We start from the raw sequence: 13,282 nt of genomic DNA, 5'->3' as shown, positions 1-13,282 counted from the left end.
ACATACTTGAGTTTGGCTTAGCAATCCCCTTCAACTATTTAAACAAAATATAAATACTACGTAAAACATAAACACTATGTCCCTATTTGGTAAATGGTTGTTAACTGATTGGATTAGAATGTATGATTAATTGATAACATTAGCTGATTGTAGAAAGGTGTTTGGTAAATTAGCGCATAGCTGTTTGGTATAATTTCTTTTCTCAAAAAGTTAATTGAAAAGGCTGCTTTGAATAGCCTTTTGAATTTTAGTATTTTGGAATTACAAAAAGCTTATTAACGAAACACTTATATTGATTTTTGAACAAAATCAAACAACTAATAGTAGTCAAATAAGCCAAAATTGACTGATAGACTGATTATTTACCAAGCAGGGCCTATAATTTTTCTGCGTACATTCTTTTTTTTTTTCTTTTTAAAAAATCTAGTAATATTTTCAAAACTTTCAAAATATGAAAAAATTCAAACACTATTAATATATACTTTATTTTTGCCAACTACCATGTAGTGTGATTGTATCCCGATTACCATTTCGAATGATGGTCATAGGTTCTGACGATAAATATTGTTACGGTGTATATTTGATATAAGTGAAGTACAAGGGTTTAGTACAAGAATGTTTGTGTGTCTCCCTCTTGCTACATGGGGTTAGCTTTTATACTGGGAATAGTTGATAGGCTCGTTTGGAGTTAATGAACTAAGTGGAAAAATGGCCCAAAATCCCTGTAACCATGATCTTCATGCCATAATGCAGGGAAGGGTTTTACATCAATGTGCCTCAAAATCTGTAGCAAAAAAGTAAGGCTGTTTTCAAGTTCATACACTAAGCAAACAATTTACGCATAAGTGAAAAATGCACTTTTTGTGCCTCATCTCATTTTCAATGTCCACTATATCTGGGGATGCCCCAATATAAGACACCCCTCTCCCCCAACCCCACTTGCTCTCTCTCTTTCACAAAAACAATAAACATTTCAATCAGCAACCACTCAAATCAACTGGAGAACATTGGAATTTAACCTCGATCCAATTTTTCTTTCATACAGTCAGTACAAATCAATCCTACCTTAATAATTTAATATATACAGTATCTTACAAAATCAGAAGGGTTAATCAAAATGCAACTAAGTGTTATAAGCTAAAGCAAAAGAAGTCAACCATAGATTTGTCTCAGAAATACAAGCAGCTTCATAAACAGAAGCTTAAGTAATTGAAGAGTAATACACTAAGATGTAACTTTCCTACATACATAGATGCACAGACAAATACATCCAATCAAAAACATATTCATTTAATAACCCCTTGGACTGCCTAAGCAGTATAAAAGAGAGTATGTTCATATCAGCAATGATAACAAACAATCAAACTCCCATGCTAAAGTTATGTCACTTGATCTATTGTATAATATCGTGCATCAGTAGTAGTAATGTAGTATAGACCAAAGGAATGATTAGGAATCTTTTTATGGCAGTAGGAGAGGAGCAATATATTATGAATACTACACATCAGTGTTGCAAAAATCCCGCCTAGGCGCCGATTAATCCCCGCCTAGGTGTTAGGCGCTGGTCGACCGCCTAGCGTATCACATTAAATGGTGGTCTAGGCGGCTGGCCGATTAGGCGACCGCCTAAGCTCCGCCTAGGCCGCCAAAGCACCGCCTAGGCCGCTTAGGCGTTGACCGCCTAGGCGTCGACTAGACCACCATTTAATGTGATACGCTAGGCCTTCTAGTCGGTCGATTAACTATTGTTCTTTTTTTTTAATGGGTTATTTCACTCAAAACAACATCATTTTGAGCGAAATAATCTTAAATTGTACAAACTTTAGATATTTTTTAGGTTAATATTTAATATTTTAGTATTTACTATTAAAGTATTATATAATTTATAATTATTAGTCTTTAAAAAATTAAAAATACTTAAATAAATTTTTAAAAATAAAAAATAAAATAAAAAAATACACGGGCGCCTAGGCGCCGATTAATCCCCGGCTAGGCGTCCTAGGCGCTAGGCGTTCCTCGAGCGCCTAGCGATTTTTTCAACCATGCTACACATACAGACAGACAGGTCCTGAAAGTGTCAAATTGTCAATTGCAGCTAGGATACACATGTAATCAACCATATGCCAATAGCCTTATATGAATACTCAGCCTAGAAAGTGAAGAGTGTTCCTCCTAACTGTTAATTAAGGAGCATATCTATTGAAGTCTGATAATGATAATAAAATATTACCAAAAAACGACACAAAACTGTATACAAGTAGTGCACTTACAACATCTTGCCTAACTTCATTAATTTCCATTGGACTTGACAAACCAAATTTCTCAGAATAATATCGTTCCTTAAATCCAGGTTCCCCAAGCCTCACCTGAAAACAGAAAACACACATAATTATTGTACATGTAAATACTGATAGTACCTATTAGCCTATTACACTCATGTATACTTTGTAGGGGTGAATAATTTGATGTACCAAAATAATATATATATATATATATATATATATATATATATATATATATATATATATATATATATATATATATATATAGATATATATATATATAGATATATATATATATAGATATATATATATATAGATATATATATATATAGATATATATATATATAGATATATATATATATAGATATATATATATATAGATATATATATATATAGATATATATATATATAGATATATATATATATAGATATATATATATATAGATATATATATATATAGATATATATATATATAGATATATATATATATAGATATATATATATATAGATATATATATATATAGATATATATATATATAGATATATATATATATAGATATATATATATATAGATATATATATATATAGATATATATGAATATATATATATATATATATATATATATATATATATATATATATATATATATATATATATATATATATATAGAGGCCTGTAAGAGAAAAATTAAAGGCCATATATCATATAGGAAGAAAAATATAATGTCAAATAATTTGAAATAAAATTCAAAAGTTTTCAATAATTTACAAATACAAAACTAATTAGAATATCCTACTATTTTGATGAATTTATCAATAGCTTATAGGGGATTTTTTTTTTTTTTTGAATACTACTACTTTCTCAACCTATTGAAGTATTGAAGTACAAGAGTCAGTATTGACTCCAACGAAATAGTTTATAGGGGATTTTTTTTTTGAATACTTCTACTTTCTCAACCTATTGAAGTACAAGAGTCAGTATTGACTCCAACGAGGCTCGAACCCACCATCTCCCGTATAAAAAGAAGAGTTTGATATCACTAGACCACAAGGTCCTTGGCGCTTATAGGGGATCTTAAGTACCCCATTTGAATATTCAGAAGTGAATTGCAATTTTTTACACGTACTTCTACACTTCTACTTTTATGTAAAAGATGGGTTTATATTCCAAACAATCTTAGAAACGGGTTAAAGAGTTGCTTGTACTTCAGTCTGATATGAAAACAACATTGTTTTCTCTAATAGTTATCACTGCAAATCAGCCAAATCTACAATTGAAAAGAAGAGATATTTTCACTGTAGCACACTAGCACTTTTTAACAATTAAACCTAAGTATATCACTAATATCACTTATTAATATGAACACTATTCTTAACACTATTAGGCCTAAGTGGCTAAGTTCTACACTTCTACATTATCTTTACACATTTTACTTTTGTTGCTCCAATCACTCGTCTTTTCATACCTACATTGTCACTACGACTGGAATATATATTACAATGTATTAGGCAATAGGCATGGCCTCAGATCATACACATTTCTCATAAAAATATCAAACGATGTAGGCACATTTATGTACTTTCATCATTGGCACTAGGAGTGAGCGTTTCAGGCTTCAGTTTCGTTTTAAAAAAAAATTAAATCATTCGGTTTAACATTAGAGTTTGGTTCCATTTCGGTTCGGTTTAAAACGATTCAATTTCGATTCGGTTCAAAATTACCAAATTTCAAACATATTACCAAACACAATACATAGTCACATAATCCATATTAAAAATCTAAACATTATATAACAAAAATAGTAATTCAAAATTCAAACATATTACTTTAAGTAGTAATTGTGAGGTAAGATGGCAAACAATAAAAGTGCAAAGTAGAGATATAAGGTGGAGTAACTCCCGGATGAGGATGAGGATGAGGAAAAAGAGCGTCCGCCGACTCTGCCGCCGGATGCGGCCAACGCCGAGCTGGGATCGTACATTAAAAACAGACCGACAAGCAGGGCGGCCACTGCGGGCTTACGCAAAGCCTTGAGGGCATTCACAATACCTCTTGCCACAAACTCAAAGGGGTGACCATTATAATTATTATTATTGAGAAGCTTAAACTTAGCAGAATTGTGATCCTCCTGGGTGGAAGATTTAGAGTTGGCGAAGAGGCATTTGAGATTGAATTTCGAAGAGGGTCTATGAAGCCTCCTAACGGTAACGGTAGAGGAGGAGAGTGACAAGGAGGAGGCCCCGTAAAGAAATCGAATTGGACTTGGTGGCTGCAGTAAATGGTGATCCCATTTGAGGTTTGATTCTAGCAAAAATGGAGCAATCGCCATCGCTATGAGGAGGTTTAGAGGAGAAGAAAATGGGTTGAAGAACAGAACAGAAGATATATTTTTGGACGAAAGAGAGAGAGAAGAGTAGTATGAAGAAAGAAAGAAGACCTCTTCTCCAGAAGAAGAAAAAGGAGGGAAACCAAAGCTGTGGCCCGTGGGGAAGGGTGGCTCAAACCAAAGAAAGAAAGAAAGAAGACCACTCATCCTTAAGATTTTTCTTTTTATATAATATTTAATTACTTTAGATTAATTACTATCAAGGGTCATAGTCCCTGTCCTTATACACACACAAGAAAGACCCTACCTAGTACCTCCACAGTCCACATTATCTCTAAGCTCATTCATCAAATCAACTAAGCTAATTTGATTTTCAAGTAACAGGTCCTTTTCACTACCAAAATACACACATACATACTTGAGTTTGGCTTAGCAATCCCCTTCAACTATTTAAACAAAATATAAATAATACATAAACACTATACCCAAGTAGATTCCTTTTTTTTTTTTAATCTAATAATATTTACAAACTTTCAAAATATGAAAAATTCCAAACACTATTAATATATACTTTATTAGTATATTAGCCGTGCGATGCACGGATATTATTTTTTAAATATATATTTAAATAATAATTAAGTTATAAATAATTATAATAATTAGAAGTAAGCATTTTTTTATTATAAGATAAGTGCAAAAGTATCAATAATATATGACTCTAGCTATTCACAATTATTTTAAAAAAATTGATACATGATATGATTTATGTAATTATATTATTATTAAAATAAATATGTGAAAAAGGAGATAATTTTAAAAAGGATTAAGATGTGAAAAGAAAATTGGAATCAAACTGTATTTTAAAGTTGTTTTAAATGACCTGATTTAAAAATGTTCTTTTACCCATAACTGATTTAGTTAATTTTTTATTTGCAGAATAAATATGTTTCAAAGGTAAATAAAAAATAAAAATTACATAATAGTTTGGAATTAAAAATACTTAAAATTAAAAATTGATAACGTAAAATACGAAGCTAAAGTACGAATATGATCTCTTTCATTAATTCAGGTCAAAAAGGCGGGTTATTAATACACAACGTGAGCGAAGAGTCTTGAGCGGTCGGTAGTGGGCCATCCTACTGTCCGAACATTCTTTAAGCTCTTCGTGGAGAATTCGTCCCCCAGCCCCTCTCTCTCCTCATTAATGCTCTATTTATTATAAGAGGTAAAAGGTTGATTTCCGCCACTTCGGCATGAAGAGCACGTGGCGGACATGCAACGGTTTGTCTTCTAATCAAGGCGAGGGGTATTAACACGTGGCGGCGCCGACGGGACAACCATCCATCAATCAAAGGGTCATTACTGACCCTCGCGGTCGGCCTAGAACCCACAGAGTGGAGAGGGATCACGCGTGGCCAGTCGGATCGGGCATAACACCCGACCCGCCGACCAACCGTTCGGGTCCGTACATTCAGAGTATATTCACTATCAAAAATGATGAATTTCATGATAGATAACACCCATCTCCAATATTTTCAATGGCCACAGTCTTGGCAAACACCCAAAAGTTACCGACCTATATATATATATGTTTACAATTTGAAATAATAATCAAATAGTAATGTGAGAATGATGAGAATGAAGTGTAGTAGTTTAGGGAATTAATAAAGTAGATTAGGAAAATTATTGTATTATATATATTAAATATTTTTAATTATAACCGCGCACCAGGGAGCGTAAACCATAGCTCGTCGTATCATGTTGCAAGGCTTCTTCTGACAAAAAATATTGAAGGGTTGCGTGCAATACGCCAGGCGACGTCCCACGTGTCAAGAGTTTCAAACACTACCAGGTCGGCCCGCAACTAATTATACTCCTGTAAGTACGGCAATTCCCTTCTCAAGATGGGGAATATATTTGGTCGGGGTTCTTCCTACGGGCTCTAGAAGCTGGTAGTACATCATTGTGGTTGTGGACTACTTCACCAAGTAGGTGGACGCCGAACCTCTTGCCAGCATTACGGCAGCAATGTGCAAAAAATTCGTGGAAAAAAGTATATTGTGCCGCTTTGCGTCCCTCTTCAAATAATTACTGACAACGGACGCCAATTTGAAGCCAGGGAGTTTTCAGAATTCTTGACGGAATGGGGCATTAAGCATAGTCGGGTAGCGGTGTCATATCCTCAAGCCAATGGTCAAGTGGAGAATGCGAATAGAACTATCCTTGATGGCTTAAAAAGGAAATTGGAGGTAGCTGCGGAGCATGGGTTGAAGAGCTTGATAGTATTCTTTGGACTTACTGCACAACGCCAAGGAGGGCGAGCCACTAGGGAAACTCCATTCGCTCTCACTTATGGGTTCGAAGCTCGAGCTCCAATAGAAGTGGTGGTACCAAGTAGGAGAGTGGAGGAATATGAGCCAGGACGAAATGAAATCCAACGAGGGGTGGACCTCAATTTCATAGATGAAAAAAGGGAAGTTGCATACTGTAGGATGGAGAACTACAACCGATAGTTAAAATCTTATCACGACGCAAAAGTTTGACCCCGATACTTCCAAGTAGGCGACTACGTACTGCAAAGGAGAGAAGCCAGTCAACCCTTAGAAGGGGGCAAGTTCGCAAAAAAAAAATGGGAAGGTCCTTACATCATAGAAGAGGTTATTTGCCAGGAACTTATAAACTGATGACCGTAGGGGGCAGACTGATCGATAGGATATGGAACTCAGAGCATTTAACAAAGTACTATCAGTAAGATTATTCAGTGTAACATTAATCATAGTCTGCCCAAATTATTTTTAATAAAGTTATAATTTTTGCATCACTTGTGGATGTGCGATAGTCTACATAAAAAAAAAAACCAATGACCGAGGCCACACCTCGACCCCAAGCGTCGAGGCCATGCCTCGACCCCGAGCGCCAAGGACGCACCTCAGCCACCAATGGCCAAGGCCGCGCCTTAGCCCTAAGCACCGAGGTCATGCCTCAGCCACCACCTCGGCCCCAAGAGTCACACGCCTCGGCCACTGGTGGCCGAGGCCGCGTCTTGGCCCCAAACCCTCCGGGGCACAAAAAAAAGATATATGTATAACACCACCTCGACACAGCACTAAGGTCGAGGCCACGCCTCGGCCCTGTGCCTAGACGTGGTACAGCACCGCCTCTACAGCGCAAATTGCAAAAAAAAAAAATAATAATAATACAAAAGGGGAACAAAGCAAAGTCTATTAAGTGGCAAACTTTATGAAGTCTTTAACACGAAATAATAATCTCAAAAACAAGTGGGAAACAATGCAAATAATAATATTCAAAACAAAAACAAACGGAAATAAGTTTATGCAGTAACTAGGTGTCCTCTGCCCTGGTGATGTCTTCTACGAATATGCCTTCCATGAAAGCACGGGAAAAGCTGGTGTTTGGAGGAAGATCGAAAAGGTGAGACATCCCGGAGTCAGCAGCATTGCCATCAACAACATCAGTGGCCGCAACATCACCAATAATAATTACTTCGCACCTATCACTTCGCATTGAGCGTGCAAAATCTGTCCTTCCAACATAGCTTGCAAGCATAAGGGTTAGAGCGGGAAGTGTTTACGTAGATGTATAAAAAATGTCAAAGTAAGCGACCAACCTCTAGCATGTGTCTGAGGTATCGCTCCTGTAGCACAATCACTTCTTGAGCATCGAGGAGTTCCAGATCTGCTGGAGGAATAAGACGTGAGGCAAACTGAGCGACATTGATACTCCCTATTATTATAGAATCTCCAGGAAGCACATCCATGCCAAGTCGAATCAGGTTAGTTTGAGCGCGAGAGTGTTGAACTGAAGAGGCTTCCCCTCGCTCGGGGGGTTGGGTAGAAAGGGCAGAAGACCCCGCAGGCATGGAATTCAGATTAGGAGTTCCTTCATCGGTTGCTGGTGCCTGACTTTTCTTTCCTTTCTTATCCGTCTTGCTCTTCTTGGATGGCGGATTTTGTCCAAACCGCGACAAATACCGGTCCGCTCTCGAAGACATAGCACCTGCAGAAACAAAGGTTAGAATAAACAAATTAAGGGAAATAGTCAAGTATCACAAACAATAAAACGATACCGGATGCATCAAGGGCAGCTGGTCGAATCCTTGGAAAACCCAACTTTGCAAACTCCCACTCAGAGGCATACTTAGCAACCTTTAGTGGACTGCCTTTCCTGAGCTCATCTACCCCCTATGTACATGGAAACTCTTGTCTAAAGGTGGGTGACATCTAACCTGGGATCCCCACTTGACAACAAAAGGAGGTGGACTACCTAGGGAGACAAAAATAAACTTTGATTTCCAACCCTTGTTAAAAGTAGAGCGATCATCAAAAAGTTTTTTACGGGGTCTGGAGGAAATAACAACAAAACCTTTACCCTCGCCGAACGACCTAGCAACTCTAAATAACGCTTGGAAAAGGCGCAAGGTAGGTTCCACCTTCATCTCTCGACACACGGCAAGGAAACCCGCAATTGCTTGGTGACTGTTCATAACAAGTTGGCCTGGGGCTATTTTATAGAAGTTCAAGAATTCTATAAGAAAGCAGTGGAGAGGAAACCTAAGCCTTAGCTGCACGGATAAGAGGTGAACTCCGAAGAATAAGTCAAGGGGATCCATAATAGTAGCATCATGCTCCGGTATGAGAAGGCGAACATTTTCACACACAAGAACTCGGACATCCTCTAACTCTTGAGGATTTAATTGAGGCCGTATGAGCTCTATAAGGGAACTATCTAGAGGGGAATATGAGGTCTTGTGCCTCTTCCTTTTACGAGTGGTCGATTCAGGCGAAGATGGGTCATCATACGGAGTAGGGGGACATTTTTTTGGGGGGGGGGGGGGGGGGTTTGTCCTCGTCATCATGAAAAGAATCGTCCTCACCATCATAAGGTGAATATTCATCATCATTAGAAGAAGATTCATCAATAAAAATTGAATTTACGTCCATTAAGAAATTAAAAAACTAACTTGGTTAGTAAGCACGAAAACCAACCTGTCAGCAAAACAAAGGAGCCCTAAGCAACAGCAAAAAGAAAAAAAGAATTGAGGCGCCGGTGGTGAGGGGGTAAGGTGGGGCTGAGATGCCCCACCATCCCTCTGTTTGCTAGGGTTTGAAAAAAAAAAAGAAAAAGAAAAGAGAAGAAAGCATACCGGAGAAGTGGGGTGACAGAATTGCAGGACAGTAAAAAATAAAAGAGGAGTGGGAAGAATTTTTATACAAAAAAAAGGTGTTTGCAAAAGGAAAGGGAATTATAAGAGTTATGGTGGAGATTGGAAATTATTCCCAAAATCAAAAGGATTCCTTATAAAATCCCGCCTAAAACTTATTAACGTTGTTATTTTCAAAGTTATGCAGATTACTACTCCGGGTAATTGGGAGATTGACGTACATTATTTATTGATGGTCCGTCCTAATTATATTCCGGCAAAAAAAAAAAAAGAATTTAACAAAAGATACTATTTTTTCCCATGACAAAATTCGTTGTGAAGCGTACAATTGATATCTTTATTTTTAACGAGGAATACATTTAGGGGTTACATTCAGACTTTTGCAAAAGGAGAAACTGGGGTAGAATCTTCAGATGCTAGAGGAAGCTCTTCCTCAACGGAAGGGACCATAGCCAAATTCTGCCCGGATCCAGAGAACACAGTGACCCCTTCCTCTTCGTCCGAAACAATTTCTTGTTTTGGTTCGTAGAGCACGACGACCCCTTCCTCTTTGTCAGACACAATCTCTTGTTTTGGTTCGTAGGGGACAATAATCTCTTCCTTTCCGCCAGAAAGAATTGCCAACGGATCTTCAGCGGTATCTCCAACTTCATGACCATCTAGCATCGCCTTCCTATTCCTCAGCATTTCCAGTCGGGCCTGCTCCATCAGGCGTCTTGAGCGTCGTCTCTTCATCTCAGTGCCTGTTTTCTTTGGATCCATGAATCCTACAAAAAAAAAAAAATAATCATCATCATCACCGGCGCAAGGCCTCGGCTCAGTGTCGAGGCGCAAGCCATAAAAAAAAAAACACAAAGACGTACCAGGTCAAAGTACTGGGGCTGGATTGAAGGAGTAGTGAAACAACCTAGTCCGGGAGAGTTTTATACACAAAAGAGAGGCCTATAAAAGGAAGGAAAATCATGTCAACTACTTCTGAGATTAGGTAATATTTCACAAATCGAAGGGATTTCCTTCTAAGATCCTATGCAAAAGATTTTTTGCCCAGAACCAAATTGTTACTCCCAAGCTACCTAGGCCACTCTCACTAGCTAGGGAGTGGGGGGCTGGTGGTAGGGTAATTGGGTAAGTACCCGACCCGGAACCATATGCAGGACCCAAGGCAGACGAACGGGAGTATGAGGAAGTCAAATAGCCACCGTTACACATTAAAGAGGATGAGCCACTCCAACGACTCCTCACTTAGTACACATTACAGATGCCACTTAGTACACATTGAAGAGGAAGCATATGTACATTGGCAAAGAGTCGTTGCACTCGAGAATATAAAAAGAGAATCACATTGTAGAAGTGACATACGCAAATGTACTAGACAACACTATTGTACTATTGACTATACTCAGATTAATAATACATCCCGGTAACAATACTTACCGTCACTAGTGTAATCTGACATCTTTTCGTTGGTCTCGGAGACTTCCCTTTTGGCAGCCTCGACCTCACGGTCGGCCGTGGAGATCCGACCTTCTAACGCCTCCACCTTCTCCTTCAGCTCCTTGTTCTCGGCTTCCTTCTCAGCAAGGGATCTCCCTTCGCACCACGTTTTCAGCTGCCTTAGCACGACAAAAAAGATCGATTGTCATATGAGACACCTGCAAGCGTAAAGGTGTGGGATTAGCAAATCTGCGAGCGCCTTATGTGCTGAAAACAAAAAAAAAATAAAATGGAAAGTACCAAAACTTACCCAGAGGATGTCCTAAGCAATTTACTCCCTGACCTGATCAGTCTCCAAAGTTTGGATGGTCTCCCAGGAGGGGATCATGGTCCGGATATGCTCGAGCAGGTTAGTTGTCTGATCCCCACCGGGGGGCTCGAGCGCTTCTGCCTTTTCAGTGGGATGACTTCTTCGACGTCCGAGTCGACTGCCTTCTTCTTACCCCTCCGTCTAGGGGCACGCGTAACTTGAAGATTAGGCTCGGTCGTCATGGCCTGGTTGGTCGCAAGAGGGACTGCGGTCGGGACCGATGTCCCCGTTACGTCTGTTGGGGGCGGAGCTGGCTTCTTGCCGCCCAGAGCAACCTTCTGTCGAGGATTCTTAGGACCGGTCGGGGCGGAGGCAAAACCCTTATCTAGGACCATCGCTGCAAAGAAAAACGATCGGGTTAAGGAAAAACCAGTCTCACATAAAGTAATGCCTAAATGTCATCACCTTCATTGCTCGGGACGGAACAGCAACCGTTACGACCGCCTTTTCTGGAACATACTTCTCCTCTTGACTGTAATCCGAAGCCTGAAGGCCGGCAGCGACATAGGATCCTGGGGTCGGAAAGTCTGATACTCGTAGGATTCCAAGGAGATCTTGATAATGGCGTCCCTAAGTGCCCGGGTTTGAGGAGGATAAGCGTGCTAAGTATAATGCGTCGACTAAACGCAAGGAACGGGCACCTTCCAAGCGTACTTAACGGAGATTATCCGATTCTTGCAACCTTTGTTGTTGCCCGGGAGATGTAGGATACTACAAAAATGTCCTCGGGACTTAAGCATCAGAAAACCCCAGCCGAGCCTAAGGGGGATTGGTCGGACATCAAAAATGAAATTAAATAGCTAAAGGAGCAAGAGAGGTCGTGTTGAGCATGGATCTAAGGAAAGCAGGCGATAATGCGAATAACGTTCGGCAAGATCTCCCCGAGTAAGACCTTATAATGATTGAGGAAGGCAAGGAGAAAGAGAGGAAAATGGAATGATAGTTGGGCTTTTAGGGAATCCAAGTGGATCCCTAGCCAGTTAGTTGTCTTTCGTGCAATCAATGACATTCCCCAAAGATGGACAGGTTTTATACGCCACCCGACCAGAAAGGAGAGTAAAAACCTCTTCGAGCCCGGAGCGAGTAAGCAAACAGGTATGCTTGCAAACGTCCTCGCTATGCAAAGGCACGAGCTTCTCCTTCCCAACGGGATAAGACTGAGAAACCGAAGGTGTCGGGGGAGGAGACATGGCAACCCTAGAAGAAGAAGGGAATAAGCTCTCCGGGGCAGGAAGGCTGGCTATGTGTTCAGCCTGGGTAGAAGGAGCTGCCCATGTGTTCAGCCTGGGTAGAAGGAGAGAGTGACTGGTACTGTTTTGCGAGGGTAGCGATCACCAGTTCACCACATTTTAATTGTAATACTTTTGATGTAAAATGTAATTACTTTTTACATTAAAATATAAAGTATTACATATATATATATATATATATATATATATATATATATGTATATATATATATATATATATGTATGTATGTATATATATATATATGTATGTATATATATATATATATGTATGTATATATATATATATCACTCTTATAAGTAACGAATACTTTACTCTTGATTAATATCACCTTTTTCAGTATAAATATTACATTTTTCATATTGACCTAAACGTCTCACGAATAAGGATCTGTTAGACGATTTTACACAAGTGTTATCCAAAACTACAAGACTTTTTAA

The 13,282-nt window shown here is 38.6% G+C and overlaps 1 protein-coding gene and 1 non-coding gene across 3 annotated transcripts; both read right to left on the bottom strand.

The window, feature by feature from the left end:
• Window positions 1-553: 553 nt before the first annotated feature.
• Window positions 554-4,751, bottom strand: LOC116032771. Of its 2 annotated transcripts, XR_004100789.1 has the most exons (3): window positions 4,180-4,751; window positions 2,271-2,366; window positions 554-784 (listed from the first exon to the last, which is right to left on the bottom strand). XR_004100789.1 is itself a non-coding variant. In XM_031275484.1 (2 exons), exons 1-2 carry the CDS (start codon window positions 4,610-4,612, stop codon window positions 2,341-2,343), a joined length of 459 nt encoding a protein of 152 aa, XP_031131344.1. In that variant the 5' UTR covers window positions 4,613-4,727; the 3' UTR covers window positions 2,110-2,340. The 2 variants fall into 2 exon arrangements, 1 of the variants encoding a protein (XP_031131344.1); XM_031275484.1 differs by lacking the exon at window positions 554-784 and having other exon boundaries at window positions 2,110-2,366; window positions 4,180-4,727.
• Window positions 3,800-3,879, bottom strand: LOC116033742. Its single transcript, XR_004100914.1, has one exon. It is a non-coding gene; the product is annotated as a small nucleolar RNA SNORD34 (small nucleolar RNA).
• Window positions 4,752-13,282: the final 8,531 nt, after the last annotated feature.

Source organism: Ipomoea triloba, chromosome 10 (genome assembly GCF_003576645.1).
Source record: "Ipomoea triloba cultivar NCNSP0323 chromosome 10, ASM357664v1".
NCBI classification, from domain to species: domain Eukaryota; kingdom Viridiplantae; phylum Streptophyta; class Magnoliopsida; order Solanales; family Convolvulaceae; genus Ipomoea; species Ipomoea triloba.
The sequence above is the reverse complement of the archived record's forward strand: the minus strand, read 5'-3'. Positions and strand labels throughout refer to the sequence as shown.

Coding starts and splice junctions, on each gene's coding strand:
- LOC116032771 (XM_031275484.1), bottom strand. CDS start 4,612: ATGGCGATTGCTCCATTTTTGCTAGAATCAAACCTCAAATGGGATCAC. Junction 2,367..4,179: donor ATCCTCATCCTCATCCGGGA/GTTACTCCACCT, acceptor TTCTGTTTTCAG/GTGAGGCTTGGGGAACCTGG.